The 23,531-nt window shown below is 35.1% G+C and overlaps 3 protein-coding genes across 6 annotated transcripts; 2 read left to right on the forward strand and 1 right to left on the reverse strand.

Moving 5' to 3' along the window:
- Nucleotides 1-8,023: 8,023 nt before the first annotated feature.
- LOC111807195 (homeobox-leucine zipper protein HAT14) lies at nt 8,024-9,717 on the forward strand. The gene is made up of 4 exons (XM_023692798.2): nt 8,024-8,473; nt 8,554-8,810; nt 8,906-8,985; nt 9,066-9,717. Exons 1-4 carry the CDS (start codon nt 8,170-8,172, stop codon nt 9,361-9,363), a joined length of 939 nt encoding a protein of 312 aa, XP_023548566.1. The 5' UTR covers nt 8,024-8,169; the 3' UTR covers nt 9,364-9,717.
- Nucleotides 9,718-15,528: 5,811 nt separating this feature from the next.
- LOC147790022 (uncharacterized) lies at nt 15,529-19,320 on the forward strand. Of its 2 annotated transcripts, none has more exons than XM_087128860.1 (3): nt 15,529-16,131; nt 16,245-16,965; nt 18,111-19,320. In XM_087128860.1, the coding sequence occupies exons 1-3, from the start codon at nt 15,791-15,793 to the stop codon at nt 19,176-19,178; spliced, it is 2,130 nt and encodes a 709-aa protein (XP_086984986.1). In that variant the 5' UTR covers nt 15,529-15,790; the 3' UTR covers nt 19,179-19,320. The 2 variants fall into 2 exon arrangements, with proteins under 2 accessions (XP_086984986.1, XP_086984987.1); XM_087128861.1 differs by having other exon boundaries at nt 15,989-16,131; nt 16,213-16,965.
- LOC111806998 (protein EMSY-LIKE 3) lies at nt 17,964-23,528 on the reverse strand. 3 transcript variants are annotated; one of them, XR_015423095.1, is made up of 10 exons: nt 22,926-23,377; nt 22,154-22,365; nt 21,955-22,064; nt 21,411-21,852; nt 21,262-21,330; nt 20,270-20,509; nt 20,110-20,178; nt 19,965-20,028; nt 19,682-19,806; nt 17,964-18,566 (listed from the first exon to the last, which is right to left on the reverse strand). XR_015423095.1 is itself a non-coding variant. In XM_023692560.2 (9 exons), exons 2-9 carry the CDS (start codon nt 22,280-22,282, stop codon nt 19,757-19,759), a joined length of 1,173 nt encoding a protein of 390 aa, XP_023548328.2. In that variant the 5' UTR covers nt 22,283-22,365; nt 23,390-23,528; the 3' UTR covers nt 19,362-19,756. The 3 variants fall into 3 exon arrangements, 2 of the variants coding, with proteins under 2 accessions (XP_023548328.2, XP_023548327.2); XM_023692560.2 differs by lacking the exons at nt 17,964-18,566; nt 22,926-23,377 and adding an exon at nt 23,390-23,528 and having other exon boundaries at nt 19,362-19,806; XM_023692559.2 differs by lacking the exon at nt 17,964-18,566 and having other exon boundaries at nt 19,362-19,806.
- Between the last annotated feature and the right edge of the window lie 3 nt (nt 23,529-23,531).

The following is a 23,531-nucleotide window of genomic DNA, read 5'->3' on the forward strand; positions in this document are numbered from 1 at the left end:
AGGTGGGCCTAGTTTGAGTAGCGAAAAAAGCCCAACCCAGTCACAAATTTGAAGTACACTTTTCACACGTGCAATGGAACAGAGTACATAAATGGGGCAGGGGCAGTGTCTGGAAATGGGAAATTCGAAAATCATAAAAATAAAAATAAAAAATAAAAAATAAACGGTACAGGTTTATTTGTCGGTCGAGGGAGGGGGTGGGCTGAGAGTGGGGCCCACCAACAAAAGGATGAAATATAATTATTATTAAAATTATAATATGAATTTGGAGAAGGAGAGAGGAATGATATTCTCATGATTGCACCGAATATACGATATGACTGCTCACACCTGATTACGGACCGACCCCCTCAACATTCCATACACCATATAATATACATAATCACATATTTAATTAATTTAATAAACATTAAATAATTAAATCTTTATAATTTAAATAAAAGGCCAAAATTTAAATACCTATGATGAAGAAAAAAAAATTAATTTGTATTGATTTTAAATTTAAACTTTCAAAAGTGAATAATTTCTAATATTTTTAATTATCTTCATTTTAAAATCTACTTAATTCTTATAAAATAGCAAAAAAAAAAAAAAAAAAAAAAAAAGTGATATTTAAATTTATATATAAAATTCGAAACGATTATTAGATTAGAATTTTAATTAGACTTTCGATCTCTTGCTCTAATTAATATTTAATAGGGTTGGCACGTGCAAACATGTGGCATAAATCAAAGCGGGTGGGATTGGGACGATCCAAATGGTTTGGTGTGAGATAGAGTTTTTATCGTCTACGTATTTGATTCACGTGTGGATAAGATAAATAGAAAATCCTCCAATAATTTTGAATATTTATTGGAGGAAATTAATAATAGATGGCAATTAATAAATTATTGCAACCAATTATTGGTAATATATGCTAAAATTATTCATAATATCCAAAATAACCATTCAATTATTACAAGCTACCTAAATCTTGTAAGCCTATTCCATATTTTTCTAATAAATGTCATAACTTTAGGATTATATTGAATTATTAGTCACCTAAAATAATTAAAATTAATAATGTTATTTAAAGTCGAAAGTTAGAATCTTTATTTCCATATTTATATTATATATATATATATATATATTATTTATTAGTTTCGTATAATGTTTTCTAAGATTTAATTTGATAAATTTGAACTTTTTTTGGATGAAAATCAAAATTAAACATTATGGTAATGTTATTGGGCCGACAACAAATCATGGTTAGCTTCCAAAGCTTCAATTTGTCCTGTGATTATGTTATTAGCTTATCAGGTTGTCCATTGTCAAGTTATTTTTTAAATGTAGGATCGTTTTAGTTCGCACTCAAGAAACCCATCCCCAATGTTCACTCAGTGTCGTTAAGGCTGCATTTGAATTGTGGCTTCAATTTGAGTCCGGGTCTTGGGTTGGCTGCATTGGGGATGGGTATAACAATTGATCAAATGTATGGATTCAATTTCTTCTTGTCCTGGGGACCATCTCTCCTAATCTAATTGGTCCCATGATCGATCAACTAGCAATGCAGGCCCGCGTATATTTAATGTCAGCCCCAAACCATTCCTTGAATTGAAAATTCTCCACGGATTCTTAGTACATCGATATTGCAGGTGCATTCACACCCTGCTCCACATCACCCATATTACCAAAATAGATGAATTGGACAATTGGGTTAACTCTTACGTTCGTATATGACAACCAGAGTGAACCTACGAAGAGTAGCCCAATAATCTTCTCCACCAATGTGGTTGCAGTGAGATACATTGGTGAAGTTGTGTTTCAAATGAATTATGACATTGGAAGTTGCTTCAATCTATGCCCCTACCCTTGAATTGGATATGTCCTCCACTTTTGTCAGACAACGCTCCAATAATATGGGAGTTGCAACTGAGATGTCATTTTGAAGGTAATCAGACACAAGGCAAGTGATGAGGCACATGAATTCCACACGATGAGAGAGACGCCTCAATCCAATGCCACACAGTAGCATAAGCTATGGGCCTTCGGGAGCCCCAACATAGAGCATCAACTCTCCCTAGTCTCCCAACAATGCATGGTCTTCTTTGGTCGAAAAACAATCCCAATTGTCGATTGCTTCGATCCGCGAAGAAAACAAACAAAAATACTACAACACACCGACCATCCAAACATTAAAACGGGGACTCAAAGATTGATCCCCGAGTATTACAACGTATACATCGAATCAACAACGACTCAGAAATTTAAAATTAATAATTTAGTTAAAATTAAAAAAGAGAGAAAAAGAAATTGTGGGAATATTAGAATGAGGGGTACCCTACAAATTACAAGAGAAAGGGACCGTACTAATGATTGCTATTGTCTGCGAATAGTCACCTTCAATTAATTAATTAATTTATTTATTTATTTGTTATTATTATTATTAATATTATTTTGTGGGGCATTTGAACTTTTTCGCTTTCTTCCGACGTTCCCCTGATTGCCTCCATTCATGGGAGGCCCAAGGCGATCTACTTTCTCTTCTAATTGGGTCCCACCTTCTCTTCCTTCCCATTGGTCCACCTCATCACCTTTGTATTTCCTTTTCCCAACACCCTCCCAACCCATTTTTTTCATTTCCTTATTTTTTATGCTCAAATTGATTCTCCACCCGTGCTTTGTTATCCTCCCCAACCAATTACGAACATCACAATCCACCTCGCTTCGGAGCCCAGCACCTTTACTGGCACACCATCTCATATCTATCTCCTTTGAGGAACAGCCTCCTCGCTAGCACATAGTCCGGTGTCTGGTTCTAATACCATTTGTAACGACCTAGATACACCGCTAGTAGATATTGTTCTTTTTGAGTTTTCCCTTTCGAGCTTCCCCTCAAAGTTTTAAAACGCATCTGATGGGGGAAAGTTTCCACACAAGGGTGTTTTGTTCTCCTCCCCAACTAATGTTGGACTTCACGATCCACCCCCTTCGGGGCCCAACGTCCTTACTAGCACATGGTCCGGTGTCTAGCTCTAATACCATTTGTAACGACCCAGATCCACAACTAGCACATATTGTCTTCTTTGGGCTTTCCCTTTCGAGTTTTCCCTCAAAGCTTTAAAATGGAGAAAGATTTTCACACCCTTATAGTGTTTTGTTCTCCTCCCCAATCACATCACAAACAATAATAATAATAATAATAATAATAAAAAAAAAAAAAAGGAGGGACATTATTATTCCAAAGTCAAAAGAGATAACGCATGCTCTGACATCAGATACGCCCCATGCACCAACAAATCCAAATCTAATTCCATTTTTCTCTCTCTTTTTTAACTTTCCCTTTTCACCTTAACCCTAAACCCTAATTTCCTCACAATCCCATCACTTTTTTACCATCATTATTTACTTACCTCCTCTCTAAACTAGGTTCCGATATTAATAATTGTAACGACCCAGATCCATCACTATCAGATATTATCATTTTTTAACTCTTTCTCGAGGTGAATAAAGAAAGGTTTTCACACTCTTATAAATAATGGTTCGTTCTCCTCTTCAACCAACGTAAAATTCTCACGGTTGATTTTCAAAACTTTTGAATTTAACTATTTTAATCCACGAAATTTGAAAAATACGTTATTATTTATTATTTTAATTATGAATTAGGCACAACATGAAAGTTTATAACAAAAAATTTGTTTAGTAAATTAAATATATTTAAATATTTAATTTGAGAATCTAATTCGTTTGCAACATGTAATTAATGGAATGAATGGATCACGTGTATTTCAATTAGTTTTTATTTTTTATTTTTTATTTAATGAATTATTAAATAATACAAATTTTAAGAAAATATATTATTATTTAATGCCACTGGTCACTATCAATTTGTTTGTCAAGTGTGTAATGATTGTCACAGCTATAATAATATCATATTTTAAAATTTTAATTTAATTTCAAATAAATATAAAAATAAACATGTCATAAATTACATGCTATCCCAAAATTGTCCCTGTAAGATTCTCCCTTCTTCCCTTAATATAATACTATTTTTTATATAAATTAATTTCCTTCCAATTTTAACTTATCTCGTAGATATATTACATTACTTAGTGGAAACCTCTCCTTGACATACATGTTTTAAAATCGTGAGGCTTGGACGGTTACAAATGGTACAGAGTGATAAGGCAACCCTAATCTTCAGCCCAACGATCCAAGTAATTAACACCTCCTTATACTAAATTGGATCAACAAGAGATAAGGCTAGAATTAGGTTACCTCTTACGATCGATCGAAGATCTAGAAGCAAGATTTGGCAACCTTGTTCTAAATTGAGTCACTCCACAATCTAACTTGATCAAGACTTGATTGAATAGCTCGGGTGCAATTCTACCACAAGAATTGATTGAAACTTAGAAATGACAAATATGATGCTTGGATTTCCAAGGAAAACGTCTCAATTTGAGATCTGAATTACATTCATCCACAAATTTGAATTTTACATAACATACTGTGGGTATTTATAGTCTCCCGACAAAAGACGTTTGTGGACGGGATTTATTCTCGATCCCCTTTAATCTCCACAAAGAATAAGTGAAATTGACCGTTTGACTTTTACATAATTTATGAAATTAAACATAGTTTTTTTCTAACAAATGTTGATGTGCGTGGCTAATGCGATAGGTTTGAAATTAATTGAGCTCTTCGTGGGTAGGTTCGTGTTCTGTTGTTGACATATTTCTTTTGAATCTTCTTGGCAATAGGTTCATTTGGAACACGATGATTCTTATCACAGAGCCAGATATCAGGTGATGTTCTAGCAAGGCCGATTTATTATTTTAAAAGATTTCATTGGAGGGTCTAAACTTGAAATTGGTTGCTTTATAAAACGGAGTCCATTCAGATGACTTATTCTCGAACGCACATAATTAAAAAAAAAAATAAAAAAAAAATTACTATTTTTATATTTTACATAACAAACAAAAATAGGAATTATTATGAATGTTGAAAAAAGGAAGCTATTATTATGATTATGCCCCCAGACATGACGAATTTTCATTACCATATCATTGAATTAGGTTTTCAATAATTATTCTTTTTGGATTAATAAATACAATTATTATTATTTTTTATTTTTAAAATAAATTTTCTAATTTTATTTTCACGCACTGACCTTTTTTTATTTCCTAAAAATTAATTAATTAATTAATTTGCATGATTTTAATTATTCAACGCTCCTACAAACGTGACAAGTGGCAAACACTGTCATCGCGTAGTTGACCTGTTACCGTTCCTTCCTGTCGCCTCTCTCCCGTCACCTCCTTCTTTTCCTCTTTTTTGTATTTATTATTCGGTTACGTTAATTATTGCCTCCTCATTAACTCTCAATTTAATATATATATATATATTTTTTAAATACAGCTCCGCCGCATGCGGTGGTTAGGTGGCGGCCGGCAGCTGAAGGAGAAAAAAAGCTGCAGAAAAAAAGTGAATTGATTTTGTTCAGAAGGGAGATTTCTTGGGTAAACCAGAAAGCCTGCTAAAAATCTTTTGGAGTTAATGTTTTGACTTAACACTTCAAAACGCACCGTTTTAACCACCTCTTCTTTTCATTTTTATTTTTATTTTTTAAATATTTTGAAGTTAAAAAGTTATAATTTATCTCAAAGTTAGGCACGAAATTGGAGATAATTTTAGGGTAATGATTCAAAATTAAAAGTTTAAACAATGATTAAATATATTATGTGTAATGATAAAAGTTGTTTTTTGGTCACAAAAAAGTGCGGTTTGAATGATAATTATAAGTTAAAAAGAATGTGCTTTTAAATTACGCCATCATTTCTATTACGAAAATTATTAAAAGTAATTTACGACGCTCACTTTTAACTATTTAACATATTATATTTATATAATTTCAATATTATTTTCAATTATATGTATTATTATGACATGTTCAATTCTTCATAATGCATCCAAAAAACATTGAACCATTATCACTTATTGTTCGTTCGTTCATCATAAATAGTCTAGACTAGCATAATTAAAGTTATATTAAAATAATATATATATATAGCTTCTGATATTCCAAAAATAATAAATTTATGATAAAAAAAAATATAATTATTAGTTAAGGTATATATTTTCGACCAAAAAAATTTAAAGTTCAAATATTCTCAATTTATCGTGTCCATGAACTCTAAAAATATCTTATCAATAATATCATTAAATTATTTTGAGATTGAAATATTATTATTTAAGTCGATTTTAATACACGTAACGTTTTGTTAATTAGGGAAGGTACAAAAGAACGAGAATCATGCTATTATAATGTAATTAACAATTAATTAAAAGGGATTGAGTATTGGTTGTTAGTTTGGTGATTTGACAAATATCAGTCACAATTAAACCACCTATCACTCGCGGAAACGATAAACTCAATTTAAAAAAAAAAGAATATTTTCCAATAATAAACATATTTATTATATAAAGAATAAAAAAAATCTAGATTGATCGGTCTTATTCGAACGAGGTATCAATCCATGTATCTATTTTCTTTATTCGAGTGATATAAAAAATAGAAATAAAAATTAAACTAATATATTAATATTATTATTAATTAGTTGAACAATTATTAAAATAGAAAATTAAATGTTTACTTATAATTTAGTATTATTATTATTAAAAAGGCGTTGATTACAAATTTGAGTGGGTAATTGCATGTGAATGGATGAGATGCATTTATGAAAATTAAAGAGGCATTATTACCATTTCCCCTCATTTATCCATTTTTTTTTAATTATTTTTTTATTATAATAATCCTTTTAATTATCGACTTCATATATTATGTTATGAAATAAAGTAAAATAAGGGAAAAGTCAAAATAATAATAATAATAATTATTATTATTATTATATATTTACATGAAATTATTAAAAATAATGGAAGCAGTCAAATGGGGTTGCATGAAAAGAGCATGGTAGGGCCATGGGATTAATTGCAAAGCTCAAATAAATAAATAGATAAGATGTGATGAGGCTTTCATTATTTGTTTTTCTAAGCATAAAATTATTTAAAAAATAAAGTTAAAAATAAAATGTAATTTTATATTCTTATAAAGAATAATAATTGTGAAAATACATTTATACCCTCAAATCTTTACCTCATCACCTTAAATTAATAAAAAGTTAAATTTATTGTAGAAGTATATTTTAGATAAAATTTAAAGTATTTATTAAAAAAAAAAAGAAAATTAAAGAAAAAGGGAGGGAAAAAAGGTAACGCTGACCTTATCCTAAAGAGACCATATACCCTATGAGCAGGCATGCAATCCAAAATCCAAGACTTTTATTATTATTATTTTATTTGTAATAATAATAAAAAATTTAAATACGTACAAAATTATTTTACTGGGATTTTAATTTTTTTTTTCTTTTTTTTTTTAAAAAAGAAGGCTCGCTATAATAATGGAGAACATTAGAAAACCTACCAAAAAGCTTTGAAAGAACTGAGAAATAAAAACGACGCGTGTTTTTCGAGCGTGCATTTCACGCGTATAACTCAAAGAATCTCCCCCGTTAAACAGGCATGATGAACACGTAATCATCTGTGGGCCCCATTTTGACTCGGATTACCCTCACGCGCTTCTGTTAGTTTTTTCTCTACACGACAACCTTAACCACCAAGCCACTGCCACCAAAATCCTCCCATATAAATAAATAAATAATATATTTTTCAAATTTAAAAATAAATTTATATATATATATATATTGTGTGTGATGGGGTATCACGTGTGTTTGTCAACCTGAGAGAAGTATGTCGGTCAAACTGGTTTCCCACACTATTAGAACCGGTAAACAATATAATTTCTTGCTTTTTTTAAAAAAATAATTAATTAATTAATAGTGGAATAATTCTTAATAACAACTAAAATATAAAATCCACGTATGAAATATGGATTATAAAGATGAAAAATAAATATAAAAATAAAAACAAGGAAATTTAAGCCTAATTAATATTATGACTGACTTATTATTATTATTATTTATTTATTTTTTGGGGTCTGCATCAGCCTTATATTTATTTGACTCATCGTATCAGAATTTCGATACTCTCTTTTTCTCGCAGTGCTCTCCACTTTCGACTCGCCGTTCACTCCATTTCGTTCCTTTCTGCTTGCGCACTGCTGCATCCATGGAGCTTGGCCTGAGCTTGGGCGATGCTCCCAAGCCTTTCCGCTTCGTTGAGAAGCAGCCGCAAGTAACGCCGCGGCCGCGGCGGATTTCTCGGCCTGATTTAGGGTTCTGCGTCGACTTATCGATTGGCCGTCCGGTCGCCGGAGCGAAAGAAGACGATGAAGAGAAAATCAATCAGAGAGATTATGAATCCGACGGTAATGAAGATCCACCGATTCAACTCGATCTTCTTCCTCATAATCCCGTTCCGCGAAACCTAACTAATCCGTACCAAGGATTTCCATGGCCGTCGTCCGAAAACGGTAATATTCTTAGAACCCTAACTGTTTAACTTTGAATATCGGTGAATCATTTTCCCCTAACTGAAATCGGTTATGGTTAGATGAAGGTGAAGATCGAACCGCATCGCCTAACAGTGCGGCGTCGTCGTTTCAGATGGAGTTTGGATTGTACGGCGGCGGAGGGAACATTTCTTGCCAGAGAGAACAAATGGAAAATGGCGTAATCGAATCTGAGAGAGCGTCTTCACGAGCGAGCGATGAAGATGAAAATGGATCCACGAGGAAGAAACTCAGACTCTCGAAAGAACAATCCGCTTTTCTTGAAGAAAGCTTCAAAGAACACAACACCTTGAATCCCGTGAGTATTAATTTCAAAATCAAATCAAGCGATTGATTCCACTGAACGTTAATCCGAATCTGATTTTTGTGATTTCGATTTTGAATCGATTGCAGAAACAGAAACTTGCACTCGCTAAGCAACTGAATCTCCGTCCTCGCCAAGTGGAAGTTTGGTTCCAAAACAGAAGAGCCAGGTTCGTTAGGTCATGATAATCAAACCAGATGAGAGAAAAATTCTGTTATAAATTAGTTTGTAATTTGTTGAAATTTACAGGACGAAATTGAAGCAAACGGAGGTGGATTGTGAGTATTTGAAACGATGCTGTGAAACATTAACAGAAGAGAACAGACGACTTCAAAAGGAGCTTCAAGAATTGAGAGCTTTGAAAACCACTGACTCGTTTTACATGCAATTACCAGCCACAACACTCACCATGTGTCCTTCTTGTGAAAGAGTGACCTCAACATCGGCCGGCTCCAGCGGCGGCAAATCGACGGAGGCAGTTTCGAAACGATCTGGTTTCGCCATTACTGGGCGACCAAGCTCCTCCTCTTTCCCATTTTCTGCTTAAACGCAGTCCCACCAGTCAACAAGATCATGATAACGAGATGGGTTAAGGCGAATCATGATGGGTGGTCCCTTTTGTACATAAAACCCTATTCCCAAAAGCAAAAGAGGAAAAAAAAAAAAAAAAAATCAGTAGAATCCGAGAAAAAGAACAAAAAAAAAAACAGGTTATTATTATTATTAATTTCATTTCCCTTTCTCCTCTCCCTCTTCTTGGAGCTGTTTCTTCACCATTTTGGGGATTGTTTGTTTTGATTGATGGGGCTTGTTTATCTTCGATATTTTTTTTTTATATTCCTATTCCCCATGGATTTTCTTTCTAATATATTGTGAAGAAAGAAACAGAAGAATTCTTATATACAATCTGTTAAACCTAAAATAGATCATAACTGTATATACTAAAATAGTCTAAGATTTACTAGTTTATGATTTGAAGGGTTTGTTACCAAATCTATGATTTTATGGTTTGTTACCAAATCATAGATTTGGAATGTAATCTTCATTATACGCATCTATAAATACATGAGGTCGTGACCCATATAGGTCATCGTGCCATTCAATCTAACATGGTATCAGAGCCATGCCCTAAACTTAGTCGTGCCAATAGATTGATAAATCCTCGTGCCAATAGATTGATAAATCCTCAAATCCTCAAATATCGAACAAAGAACTCCTAAAGAAAAGGAGCCAAGCCCCTCCTCGAAGGCAGTCAAAAATGACTAAGACTCCAAAGGAGTCGAGCCTCGATTAAGGGAAGGCGCACTTTGTTCGAGGGGAGGTGTTGGATGATGGAAGTCCCACATCGACTAATTTAGGGAATGATCATGGGTTTATAAGTGAGGAATACTAACTCCATTGGTATGAGGCCTTTTGGGGAAACCCAAAGCAAAGCCATGAGAGCTTATGCTCAAAGTGGACAATATCATACCATTGTGGAGAGTCGTGTTCGTCTAACACAATCATTAGCGACTGTGTTCTGTGTTCTTGTTTGGATTGGACTCATATTCTTGTTCATTTTTCTTCTGTTTCTTCGTTTCTGTAAATATGGTTGCTGGAAAAAGGAGAAGTGAGGAACAGAGTGTTTCTGGGGTAGAAGATGATGATCCAGTCAATAGGGGTAATATTGTAATTTCACGTCTTCTTGATCCCCGAGGATGTGCTATACCTGTGGTGTCCCTATTCCTAGGTTGCATGTTTATTTGGACAATTTTTTATTCTCGAATTAAAGAATATGTTGGAAAAACTAGAGATTTAGAATCTCGATTTGGTAACGGATGGCTATATATTTGTATTATTCACTCAATTATATTGAAAACGAGGCTATTTGTCTAAAACGAGGTGTTATTTTAAATAATTAAATAATCTATTAAATAAAATTTTCATATGTGCTGATTTAGGAAATGATCATGAGTTTACCACTGAAGTCTAAAGTAAAATCACGAGAGAGTTTATACTCAAGGGGACAATACAATTTCATATTATTGCCCGTAAGTTATTTTGGTTGGTTTATTGTTATTATTATTATTTCATCATTATGCTTTTTTCTGTTCTATTGCACGTGATTCCTCACGTGATTGATCTGCCGCCTCCCTCCCAATCTTTCTCTTTGCGCGTGCTTTGACTCGTGAAAAAAAAAGAAAAAAAGAAAAAAAAGCGGTTATTTTTTGCTTCCCATATTTGAATTTTTAAAAAAAGAAATTCCAATAAACCCGATTTATTTTAATTAAATTTAAAATTACACAATTGGAAATTAAAAAAAAAAAAAAATTAAAATCTAGAATGATCATAAACAGAATGCCACATCATCAAACATGAGGATGCCATGTCACCAAACATGGTTTAGTTAATATAATAATTAGAGAGGGAGAGAAAGAATAAAGTGTGAAACCGACCAGGGTCCCATTTCCAAATCATTATTTAGGAAAAAAAAAATTAAATAGTGTATTAAGAGGTGATGTGTAGTTCATCAAAAGTTCAGCTGCGTAATTATGAGGTAAAATAATATGATTTTTAATTTTATTATTTTAAAATAATGTGTTAGAATCTAATGAGATTATAATATGTTGGTTATAAATTTGGGGTTTTAATGGTTCAAATATGGTGCCTTGGAATTTAATATAAAGTTAGATGATGATGATGCATGCTATGGGCCATTCTTAATTAATTAATTAATTGGACATGAAGATTTTCTAGTAAACTTGTGTGGGGTCCCCAACTTTTCAACCATTTCAAATATTTGGTGGTTGGGAAATATCTATAAAACTTAAATCATTTTAATTACTAAATGTAATTGTTTGAATTTTTCTTAGTAAAATTATAAAATAAGCTTATCACTATGCGGAGGTTCGTGATTTCTAACATGATAATAGAGTCATGCTGATAAGATAAGAAAATCAACTACAAGGGGATAAGATTCGGATTACCTTGTTGATTGAATATCTCAAGCCAAGAACGCTTTGTTTGAGATTCGAATCACTCCAAAAGCAAGATCGATCATGTCTAGCTTCAATGATTCTTGTTGATCAATTATCTCAAGACAAGAACACTTGATTGAGATTCGAATCACTCCACAAGCAAGATTGATCATGTCATGCTTGAATGATTCTACATGCAACCTAAACTACATAGAGTTGCAAAGAAACTTAGCCATGGCTAAAGAAAAGCACAAATGCTTCTTTTACTATATTTTTCAAGTCTGCTTACAAATACAAGCTTCTATATAGCCTCAAAAATGAAACTATTAAAGGTTCCAAGAGTTGTAACATTCCTACTTTATGGCCATAATTAGCCACGATGTAAATGTAACCGAAATTAAATAAAAAGTCTTAAAATACAATAACTCTAAATTACTCTAAATTGTAACATACCCGAAATTTACAATAATCAAACTTCATTCTTCTTTAATGTGGCATGAATTGAAACATTTTTTTGATAATTTTGACAACCTTTTCTTCACATCTTCATTGAAATATATTGTATGATTGATGGCTCTTGGTTCATATCACATGCTCTAATAAAATCCTTAATTTTCGAACAGTGGGAAGTAAGAAAAGTAAAAAATACTATTGTGGGGTTCGTGATTTCTAATATTCTTCTATCTGGGTTTTTCTTACACTGTTGAAATTTCGACGCCTCAAAGACGTTGATGATATGATATGATGACATGGAAGCTGATGATCGAAACTTGTTAGAGGAAGGAGTAGTGTAGAAATGGTCCCTTTTTGACTTCCCACCTTCACCTCTTCCAAAGCTAAATGAGAGCAAGCATGAATGTGTACAAATTGTAATAATGAACATCTCCTCATCTTTTTCTTTCTTCTTCTGTCCTTTTCTCATTCAATATAATCAATAACTTCGATGTCACAATCATAGTATAAAGAGAGTAGGTTATGTTTCCAGTGGCACCACGCGACGGCCTAAACGAGTGCCAGATACGACTAAAAAGAACGGTGCATTACAGTTAGACGAACACGACTCTCAACAATGGTCATGATTTTGCTTTGAGTTTTCCCAAAATGCCTCATACCAATGAAGAGAGTATTCTTTGTTTATAAACTCATGATCATTCCCTAAATAAGTGGATGTGGGACTTTCATCATGTAACACCTCCCCTCGAACAAAGTGCGCCTCCTCTTAATCGAGGCTCGACTCCTTTGGAGTCTTAGTCATTTTTTACTGCTTTCGAGGAGGTTTGCCTCCTTTTTTCTTTTGGAGTCCTTTATTCGATGTTTGAGGATTTACCTATTTATTGGCACGACTAAGTTTAGGGCATGACTCTATACCATGTTAGGTTGAATGACACAATGACCTAGGATCACGACCTCATGTATTTATAGATGTGTATAATGAAGATTACATTCTAAATCATAGATTTGGTAACAAACCAGTAAATCACTAAATTATCTTACTATATACAGATATGATCTATTCTACGTTTAACATTAAAAAGCCAGAGAGAACAACATCGGCTAACAGTGGGCTGAGACCGTAATAATTACTATTTGTATCGCAAGTAATAATGTTGGATTTAAGGTTCGGACATAAGAGAAGAAAAGCAATTTCGTTTCACTTTTGGGAGTTTGGATAAGGCCGAAGACTTGCACCAAAAGACGACCTTGCGCATGCACTATGCTCCCTTGAAAACCCAACCAACATATATTATTAAATTAAATTATATAAACTAGTGCTAATTTATTTATTAATACTATAATTATTTAAATTTACACATTTAATTTAAATGTTACTCGTAATTTTTATTATTTTTTTATTTTTGGAGAGTGGGGGGTTGGGGTAAGTATGATTTTATATGGTTAGAAGGTCAATTACGGCAAGAATTGACTTAATATTGTAAAAAACATTAGTGGGGTAAATTTGTTTTTAAAAAATGGCTTAAATTTAATAATTAATATATTTATTATTCAATTGTTGGGTCATTAGTCATCGAGAAAGAGTCAACCTTCGTCAAAAATAAATAAATTAATAAAACTTTGAAATAAGAACTCTACTTTAGTCTTTTAATGTTTTTTTAATAGCCCAATAAAACGGCCCAATAAAAAGCCCAATTTCAGTTGAATTAAAAGCCCAATTAGATGGCCCAAGTTATAGGAAAAGTTTAAGAGCGGCCCATGAATTAGGACGACAACGGTGTCGTATTGTCTGCTAGTTTAGATGAACAAGACATCGTACAGGCTTGGATAGCCCACGAGTAAAATTATTGGTTTTGGGCCTCAAATGGGCTTTTGCTTTTGGGCCTGAGCTTTTTAATAACAGAACTCTGCTAAAATAATAAAAATAAAAATAAATATGAGTTTTGTTCATTTTTGTATGAATAAACGAAAAAAAAAAAAAAAAAAACCTAACACCTGATTTTATTAATTAATTTGTAATTATGAACTAACTAAATTGACTTTTTTTGTGGAACCAAAATTAAATAAGCGTAACAATTATATATATATATATATATATATATATATATATATATGAAGATTTTAGAAAAATGGGTTCAATTTGTGTCGGTATGTTTTGGGATATATTTTAATTGTCCATCTATATTTTTAAAATTTCATTTTCTTTATTAAATTTAAATATATTTGTCCTAAACTATACCATTAAGAGTTTTATTTAATTAATTATTATTATTACTTATTTAAAGTAAGATATAATTTATAATAAAACTACTCATGTGCAAAGTTATGAGATGACAATAATAAAATGTCTACAATAATAATAATAAAATGAATAAAAATTGAAATGACAAATTTTTTTAAGGCAGAGAATTGTTCAAGGTTTTATCTATAATGTCCGAAAAAAGAATATTTGGACAAATAATATCTGAAAATTAAATAAATAATTAATTTTGACAATTTTATTACCTTGTTTAATTTTAAATAAATTAGTGTTAACTATTTTATTTTTATTATGTTATACTAATAAAATAATTTTAACCACCGGTGTTTAAAAAAATACTAGTTTAAAAAAAAAATTCAAAAATTAATTAATATCTTTAAATTAATTTTTTTAAAAATACTTTTACTATTAATAAAGTGTTTTAGAATGGCTCATAATAATTTTTAGAAGTAAGATTGATATAATCTATGTTAAAAAAGTATTAATATAATTTATAAAATTTCATATTTTAAAAAGGCGAAAGGTATTAATGAAACTTTTTAAAGTCGAAGAATATTATTAATAAAGGTATATTTTAAAGCGATTTTTTTAAAGCTATTTAAAAAATTAAAGCGATTTTTTTCTTAAATAAAATATAAAATTTATTGAATATTTTTATTAATTTAATATTTAAAAAACCTTTTTTTTTTTTTTTTTTTTTTTTTTTTTTTTACGCGGGAGAAAAGAGTTTTTGCATGCAATAAATTAAAGGTAAAAAAGAGGAAACGACATAAAGGGAATGGAATACAAGCGGAAAATCGTGAAATGGGGAACGCCGCTATTGCCATATATATTTCATAATTTGAATGGAGGACAAAGGGCGTAATTTCGAGAAAATAAGGAGGGTATTCACGTAATAACACACATATTCTCGAACCAAATTGAATAGAAACTTCCGTATAAAAACCAAACCAAACCGAACCGAACCGTTTCATTTTGCTTCGTTTCTCTCAATATTCAAAATAAAAACAAAAGGGAAAGGGGAAAGGGGAAAGGGGAAAGGGGAAAGGGGAAACCCGATTAATTGTTTTTAAAACGAGTTTTCGGATTTATGTGTCCTTTTGTTTTTCTCTTCCAACGCCGCAGAGGAGGAGAGCACTACGACGCTCAAACCCTAATAACAAACTCTCTAATGGACCAACGCTCGCCTTTTGCTTCTCTTTCTCTCTCATTTTTGATTAATTAGAACAGGGAGAAGAGAATTGGAGGGATGTGGAAGACGACCGTCTAATCGGGATTCTCTATGCTGTTCTTGTTCTAATCTAATGGCGGATGATAAAGAGAGGGAGAGTGAACACGGCACCGCCTCATGGGGGACTTGGGAGGAGCTTTTACTGGCTTGCGCAGTCAAGCGCCATGGATTTAAGGATTGGAATTCTGTTTCTATCGAGGTTCAGTCTCGTTCTTCTCTCCCTCATCTTCTAACCACTGCGCGTAACTGTGAACTCAAATTCCTTGACCTTAAACGACGGTTTACTTCCTGCCAAAACGGCGCTGGAATTGCCGATAATAAGGTCGATATCACTGTACCTTGGGTCGATGAGTTGAGGAAACTCCGCGTTGCCGAACTCCGACGAGAGGTCCAGCGCTATGATGTTTCAATCAAGTAAATCTCTATCGTTTTTGTTTCGCTTTGTTCGCTTTTTTTTTTTTTTTTGAAACGTTATTTTTATCTTAAAATTTTCAGATCTGAGTTCATCGTATTGAGATTTTCGGCAGCTCGTTGCAGTTGAAGGTCAAGAAATTGGAGGAGGAGCGAGAACAAGGCATGAGCGATAGAGAGGCCAGCACTGGAAAACCAGATCTAAAAATGGAGTCCAGAGAGCGTCGATCAGAAAACGACAAAAAGCTCTTCGTTGAACCAGACCACCGGTCCGGAATAAACGGAACAGTCGCGAAGCCTCCGGTAGTTCCCGGCGAAGATTCTGACCGGGAGGATTTCTCTGTAAACCAATCCAATTCCACCGGTTCCAAAAGCGGTAACCGTAAAAGCACCGCCGAAAACGATAAATCCGAAACCAAACCGGAATTCGCCGGTTCATACAGACCAGAACAAAACCGGAGAGCCGTAGAACCAGCCGATCCACAATCGGATGACGGAAGTACGGACACTGTGGCTAAGAACTCGACGTGCGACATATCGGAGACAAAAAAGAAGGAAACGCAGCGAGTCGACGACTCGTCCGAGTTAGCGGACTCAGAGGCTCAGTCAAACGGCGGAGAGACGGCGACAAGGGAGAGTAGCGAAGTACAGAGCTCGGCGAGCTTGACGGGGAGGATGAAGAGGAAGAGACTCCTCAAGAAGGAGATCTCCGGCGGTAGTAGCGGCAATGAACCTCATCGGACGCCCGCCGTCAAGTCACGGCCGTTCGACGAGGTTTTGCAGATGATACGAGCGCACAAACACAGCTCCTTGTTCGAATCCCGTCTCCAAAGTCAGGTAATATTTCTCCGTTTCCCTCTGTGTCTCTCTTCCTTTTAGTAAAATAATTATGTTTTAAATCCTTTTTTATTTTAAAAAAAGAAATTAGGCTTAAAATAACCATAACAACATAATTCCAATATAAAATATTAAACGAAAACAAAATACACATAAAAAGTTGATGGGAATCACTAAAATGGGTAAATTAAACTATTTAAAATATTTGTATTATTAATACTAAAATTGAAGGTTAAATTATGTTTTAGGCTTAGTAATTATTTCTTATGAATATTATTTATAATACAAAAAATTGATTTGATGTGAACCAATGCTATTAATAGCTTTACGACCAATAAATTTGGACCATTTCCAATTGAACATTAATAAAAAAAGAAAAGAAAAAAGAGGAAGGGGGGACCATTCGCTTAATAGCTTCGTTCTATGTTGCTTTTCATTTGTACTTTTTTTTTTTTTTTTGGAATTTTTGAAAATAAAAAATATAGTAGTTTTGTTCAATACTAAGATCATTTCTACCCAATTCATGATTTTTTTTTTTCCTCTTAATTAATTTATTATTCGATATAAATTGATTAAAGATTCGGCTGAATTTATTTTGAATGCGAAAGTTTAACTTGTGCATTATTTTATCTTTTTTCATTTTGATGAAAAAAGAGAGAACGAAAAGAACACCGAATTCGAGGGGTCATGAAGAGATAGTATTTTGTCTCGGCGTATTGGATGTGCTTTTCTAGGCTATTAATATTGAAATAACTTGGGCCATGCCCATGGCTGATAGGCCCTTGTTTCCCCACCCAACTCCCATTAGGCCCCCTCCCAAGCTGAGTCATCCACCATCTTTTTGCCATTTTGTTAACCTTATTTCAATAAAGATCATAGGGTCTTTAGGGAACACGACAGGCCTGGATATTTGGGTATTGATGGTTAGCATTTTTAGTAAATTTGTTTTTCTATGAGATCTTCTGTGCTAATGTTCTAGGCTAAGAAAGAGAAAAGTAGGTTAGGAGGAAAGCTGTGGGTGGTATTTCAATCAAGTGCTTTTGTTGATGGCTGACCAATTTTGTCTTGGGTTTCGCCTGTTTTTATGGCTTTGTATGTAATTTTCACAACGACCCGTGTAGGTAACTCCATGTTTTTTCTTGCAGGAAACGGAAGAGTACAAGGGCATGGTGCGGCAGCATTTGGACTTGGAAACAGTTCAAGCCAAGATCAATTCTGGCTCTTATTCCTCCTCCACCCATGCATTTTACAGAGACCTCTTGCTTCTTTTCAACAACGTGGTTACCTTCTTCCCCAAATCCTCAAGGGAGTCGGTAGCTGCTCGTGAACTCCGTCTTTTAGTCTCCATTGAAATGAAGAAGGCTCTGCAGGTTGCTCAGATTGACCCTTCACCTGAAGTAGTTGATTCATCCCCAACGATTCCTTCTCGATCCAAGGGTCCCGATCTCGAAGGATCACAGTCTTTGCTTGCAAAGCAGAAGTCCTCTGTTCCTATAATAGTTTGTCGGAAACGAAGCAAAATTTCATCCAAGCTTTCATCGACGACAGGTCTTGGTGAAAAAGGTGAACGGAGCAATGATGATGAGAAGATAGCTGTTGATCTGAAATCAAGTATTAAAATTGCTTCAACAAACCCTGTTGAGGACCAGGGCACTACAAAAGATAGCAAGGTTAAAGAGAAACCCATAACTGGAGCAAGAAGCATGAGAAGGAGCAATGATAGTGCCACAAACTCTAGCGGCCCTACCATCAAGAAACAGAACACGAATTCTGGATGGAAACCCAGTTCGGGCAATGAAACAGAGACACAAATCCCAATCCCAATCCCAGACAAGAAGAAATCCGATACAGTAACACTGGAGAAGAAGCGAAGTGCAGCAGATTTCTTGAAGAGAATCAAGCAGAACTCACCTGCAGAGACTACAACAAAGAGAAATGGCAGAGGTGGAAGCAGCAGTAGTGTTGTTAATGCTGCAACAGAACAAAAGAAGGGCAGTGGTAGCAAAAGTGAAAAAGGAAAGGAGAGAGTGTTGGCGATCAGACAAAGCAACGACAAGAAGCTTCTGAAGGAGGATGGCAGCAGCCCTTCTAAGCGCAGCGTCGGGCGACCACCTAAGAAGGCAGCCGAGGCTGATCCCACTCCAATAAAAAGAGCCAGAGAAGGGGTTGGAAAAGAACCTCTAAAGCGGCCAAAGAAAAGGGCTAGAAGGTGATCAGCTTAGATTGTTTGTGTATACTACTAGTATTAGGACTAGGACTAGGACTAGGACGACTCAGTCTGCAGTGTATTGATCTGTATTGCATTTAATTAATTTTACTTCTAATTTGTAACACGAAAAAAAAAATTAGGCACTATTTTCTTTGGTTTCCCCCACTAAAACTACTCAACCAGAACGTTAAATCTAATTAGGATCTTTTTATAAGGGCAAATCCATTTTGTTCCAAGTACAAGAGGAGGCTATGTGGTGTCTGTTGGAGATGAGAAAAAGCTCTAATGCACACGTGGAGAATGATCATTGGGTATTCATTTTAATGTCTTCTTCCAACTCAGATGACGTCTGTGTATGGCCCCATCAGCTTTCCTATCTTAATTCTTACCATTACCAAAAATGGGAGAATTAGAAGAAAACAAACAACCCCATCTGGTATTTTACAAGGAAAAAGGAGCTTGAGAGTTTAGGTGTGTCACTCCCCAATTAACTCAAAACTTGCTTACCACATCCAAGTCACCTTTTTTTATCAACAGGATGCTCTTGCAGAGTGAACCACCTCCGTTTCAAAGTAATTATCGTTATTCCCGGTCCATGGATTGCTCGTGCGAGAACCGGTGCCCACCTTCGTCTGTTACAAAAGCAACCAAACCAGACAGGGTATCAAGGGATGTAGAGTTACCATTCAGCTGGCATTATGGATTGTTCTAAGGTGGTCCATACGAACATTGTCGTAAGCATGCAAAAAGAGTAAACGAGAAGCATAGTTGAGACTGAAATGAAACTTACCGCTTCCGACATCAGAAATATCTCCGAGCTTATTAATGGCATCGATAAGTGATTGTTCGTGGTCCTGGACAGAGTAAGTTAGTGTATGAATTAAAAGGTGAAGAGAATAAAATGAAAGACTGCAGCTGAATCAAATGCTTCTTACATTGAGAACTTTCTTTGCCCTTTCAATTTCAACTGGATCCGGATGATTTGAACCAAAGACTCTCTCCAACTAAACAAAAATGTAAAAAATGATCATATATGGATGCTAGAAAGCCAACAAATTCATAATGCCCAAAATAACAAATCCCTTGTGCTTGTACCTCTCTAATTAGAGTTTGTGTGTGGAGTATCCGTATATCGTCGGATGTCTTCTTGCCGATGCCATTTTGGGATGGCAAAAGATCTTTTCTCGACTGAGACTTGGCGACTCCTCTACCTCTACCTGCACCAGAGCCATCACGACCTACCGAACGGTTCATTCCGTGACCTGATCCACCATAACCACCTCTATGTGGGATTCCTGGATCCTCATCAACCCATTGGATGTCCTCCGGAGATATCTACACGGCCAATTCTAGGTATAAGCACAAGCGATGATTGTATTCCATTTCTAAGAACTCAGATCTTCGAATCCAGTGAAATTTCGAATACGTAGTGCTGAATTCGATTACATAACATAGCGGAATATCCTGTGAAATTTAACAAATGTATCTTTCCAGGTAGAAATCATATAGGCAAAGAAATAGGTTATGGAAGGAATCGTTGCCAATCCAGTAATCGAAAAAAGATACAAAAACAACGTGAGATCCCACATCGATTGGAGAGGAGAACGAAACATTCCTTATAAAGGTGTGGAAACCTCTCCCTAGCCGACGCGTTTTAAAACCTTAAGGGGAAGCTGGAAAGGAAAAGCTTAAAGAGAACAATATCAGCTAGCAGTGGGTTTGGACTGTTACAAATGGGATCAGATCCAGACACCGAGTGATGTGCCAGTGAGGATGCTGGACCCCAAGGGGGTGGATTGTGAGATCCCACGTCGGTTGGAGAGGGAAACGAAACATTTCTTATAAGGGTGTGGAAACCTCTCTTTAGTAGACGCGTTTTAAAACCATGAGGGGAAGCCCGAAAGGACAAGCTCTAAGAGGACAATATCTGCTAACGGTGGGTTTGGGCTGCTAAAACCCATCATCCATCCCCAAAAACATGAATTTTGTGCCTATATGATTTTCACAAGATTTCAGATACGGAAAAACCATAGAAGTGAGGATGCAAGTATCTCGAGTTACAAAGAACAAGTGGTAGATAGATATACCTCTAAGAGATTAACCCACTCCCACGTCTCATTTGCAGAACCAATATCATAAACCAAAGCGTGTCGTCCCTGAGTAGACATAGATGTACTTTCAGCAACATTCCTTACCGAAATACGAATTAGTATACCATTAAAAGAAGATAATTTACCTCAGCAGCATTGTAATCAGTTATAACAGCTTCATAAAAGTTATTATCATCCGGCCATCTAGTTCTTACTTTCCTCCCAATAAATGGATTCAATGATGCTCCTTCAGCTGCCTCAATGGCTCCAGAAGAAACCCTATTAGCAACTTGACTCCTGCCACTAGGAACTGAAGTTTGGTACTGTTTAGCTACAGATTTTAGTTTTTTGCCCTTGGTGGTAGGGATAGCTCCTCGTTTTGCAACGGACGACGATGGCTGATGAGGAGAAGCAATAGTTTGTTGGTGGAAGGATGGAGATGGACCAGTAAACAACTGTGGAGGAACCAAATGGGTTAGTTTCTGTTTCTTGCGCGATGCAGAGACGGTAGGGCTGGGTATCGGATCATGAATAGCTTGGCTGGTACTGAGCTTATCAGGCTGATGCCCACCTGCCTGTCTCCACTCCCTATAACATGACCCAAAGCTATCCATCAATATTAAAAAGAGCCCTCAAAACTACAACCTCTTAAAGCATTGGTTAATATTTTTCTTTTTCGTGTTATCGAACCTTATACTTCTAATCATGTCATCCGCGTTAACTCGTCCTAGAAGCTCTCTATGCTCTTCATTTGATAATCTTAACTCTTTTCGGAGTTCTGTGATCAAACTTTCTTTCTCCTAAAGAAAATACATTCCGTGAGGCAATCGTTAATGCCTGATCAAATAAATTTACGACTATTAGATACTTGAAATATAAACAAAAGTACCCATGTAATGGCATCAGCTTGAGCTTTAAAGGCTCTAAGAACAGAACTGTAAGCTTCCTTCTCAAGTTGATGAATTTGAGCTTCCATGTCAGTTTCACCATACATCCTGTGAAATGGAACAGAACCCATGCCTGATCTTCCATTCCCTGAAACACGGCCACCTCCTCTTGCAATTCTATTCTGGTGCGATGGAGGGAGATCGTCATCGGTTCCTGAAATGGACGGTGTAACAAATTATACAGCTGAATTCAAGGTAGTCATTGTGTAACGACTCAAGCACACTGCTAGCATATATTGTCTTCTTTGGGCTTTCCCTTTCATTTCCACACCCTTATAAAGAATGTTTCGTTCTCCTAATCCACCCTCTTCGTAACATTAGTAGCAGCCAAAACCTTCCCCTAGCAAACGCATTTTAGAAACCTTGAGGGGAAGTCCGAAAGGAAAAGCCTAAAGAGGACAATATTTAACCATTTAACCATTGTGTTCCAAACAGGACATTAAAACTGATAAACTAGTTCCTTCACAGATACTTTTAAATGCTCAAAAACCAAACAGCCAATCATCCAAACAATTACAACCATTTTTATACATGGTATGTTCTTAACCAGCTCATCACAACTCATGGATTAAAGAATTCCCTCAAAAACAAGTGTAAAAGGTCTCCAAGCCTCACAAAGCAAGATTGGAAGCCCAACAGAGTAAAATTCCCAAATAGAACACTTGAAAACCCTAATAATTGAAACGAAAGCATGATTAGAGTTAACTTACTTACCGCTACTATCATAGGGCTCGAAGTCCATAACCAGTTCGCAAACCGACCGAAAACCCTTGGATACACTCAGAAAGACACCGACAAGAATAATGTAGAAAAAGAAATCGGGAACAGAGGAGAGTAGAGGCGCCGAGTAATGTGGCGTTGGAGCTCAAATCTGGCGGGAAGAAGACGAATCGCCGGCGGAGTGCGCAGAAATTGGGGTTGAGATTGAGATTGAAGTGGATGAATTGAAGTGAATTACGTAAAATGGGAACCGACGGCGATGGAGATGAATTAGAACACTATGAACTCCTAACCTGAGTTTGGGACTGAGTTTGTGAGCGCAAGAACAGTTTTCTGGTCATCAAATTTATGAAAAAAAAAAAAGAAAAAAATTCCGGGACAACGGATGTGAACTCGATTTACAGCTGAATTATTTCCGAGCTTATAGGTGTATTCGATTCCGCTCGCTTGGAATTTACCTATTTGCCCATTGGTTTATTCTTCTTCATTTCAGCCGCAAATCGACACCCCCTTCGTTTTCCTTCGACTGTCGACGTTATTCAGCTGTTCGTCGTCGCACCCTCTGCGCTCGAACGATAGGTTGCTTCTCTGGCTTGACAT

Source organism: Cucurbita pepo, chromosome 12 (genome assembly GCF_057944985.1).
Source record: "Cucurbita pepo subsp. pepo isolate OVF chromosome 12, ASM5794498v1, whole genome shotgun sequence".
NCBI lineage: Eukaryota > Viridiplantae > Streptophyta > Magnoliopsida > Cucurbitales > Cucurbitaceae > Cucurbita > Cucurbita pepo.

Excerpts from the sequence above, each read along its gene's own strand:
- LOC111806998 (XM_023692559.2), bottom strand. The coding sequence starts at position 22,953 with ATGGACTTCGAGCCCTATGATAGTAGCG. Across the intron at positions 22,065-22,153 it reads AAGCTGATGCCATTACATGG|GAGAAAGAAAGTTTGATCAC; the intron begins GTACTTTTGTTT and ends TATTTTCTTTAG. Across the intron at positions 20,510-21,261 it reads AGTGGGTTAATCTCTTAGAG|ATATCTCCGGAGGACATCCA; the intron begins GTATATCTATCT and ends TTGGCCGTGTAG.
- LOC147790022 (XM_087128860.1), top strand. The coding sequence starts at position 15,791 with ATGGCGGATGATAAAGAGAGGGAGAGTGAACACGGCACCGCCTCATGG. Across the intron at positions 16,132-16,244 it reads CGCTATGATGTTTCAATCAA|CTCGTTGCAGTTGAAGGTCA; the intron begins GTAAATCTCTAT and ends GATTTTCGGCAG. Across the intron at positions 16,966-18,110 it reads AATCCCGTCTCCAAAGTCAG|GAAACGGAAGAGTACAAGGG; the intron begins GTAATATTTCTC and ends TTTTTCTTGCAG.
- LOC111807195 (XM_023692798.2), top strand. The coding sequence starts at position 8,170 with ATGGAGCTTGGCCTGAGCTTGGGCGATGCTCCCAAGCCTTTCCGCTTC. Across the intron at positions 8,474-8,553 it reads ATGGCCGTCGTCCGAAAACG|ATGAAGGTGAAGATCGAACC; the intron begins GTAATATTCTTA and ends GGTTATGGTTAG. Across the intron at positions 8,811-8,905 it reads AACACAACACCTTGAATCCC|AAACAGAAACTTGCACTCGC; the intron begins GTGAGTATTAAT and ends AATCGATTGCAG.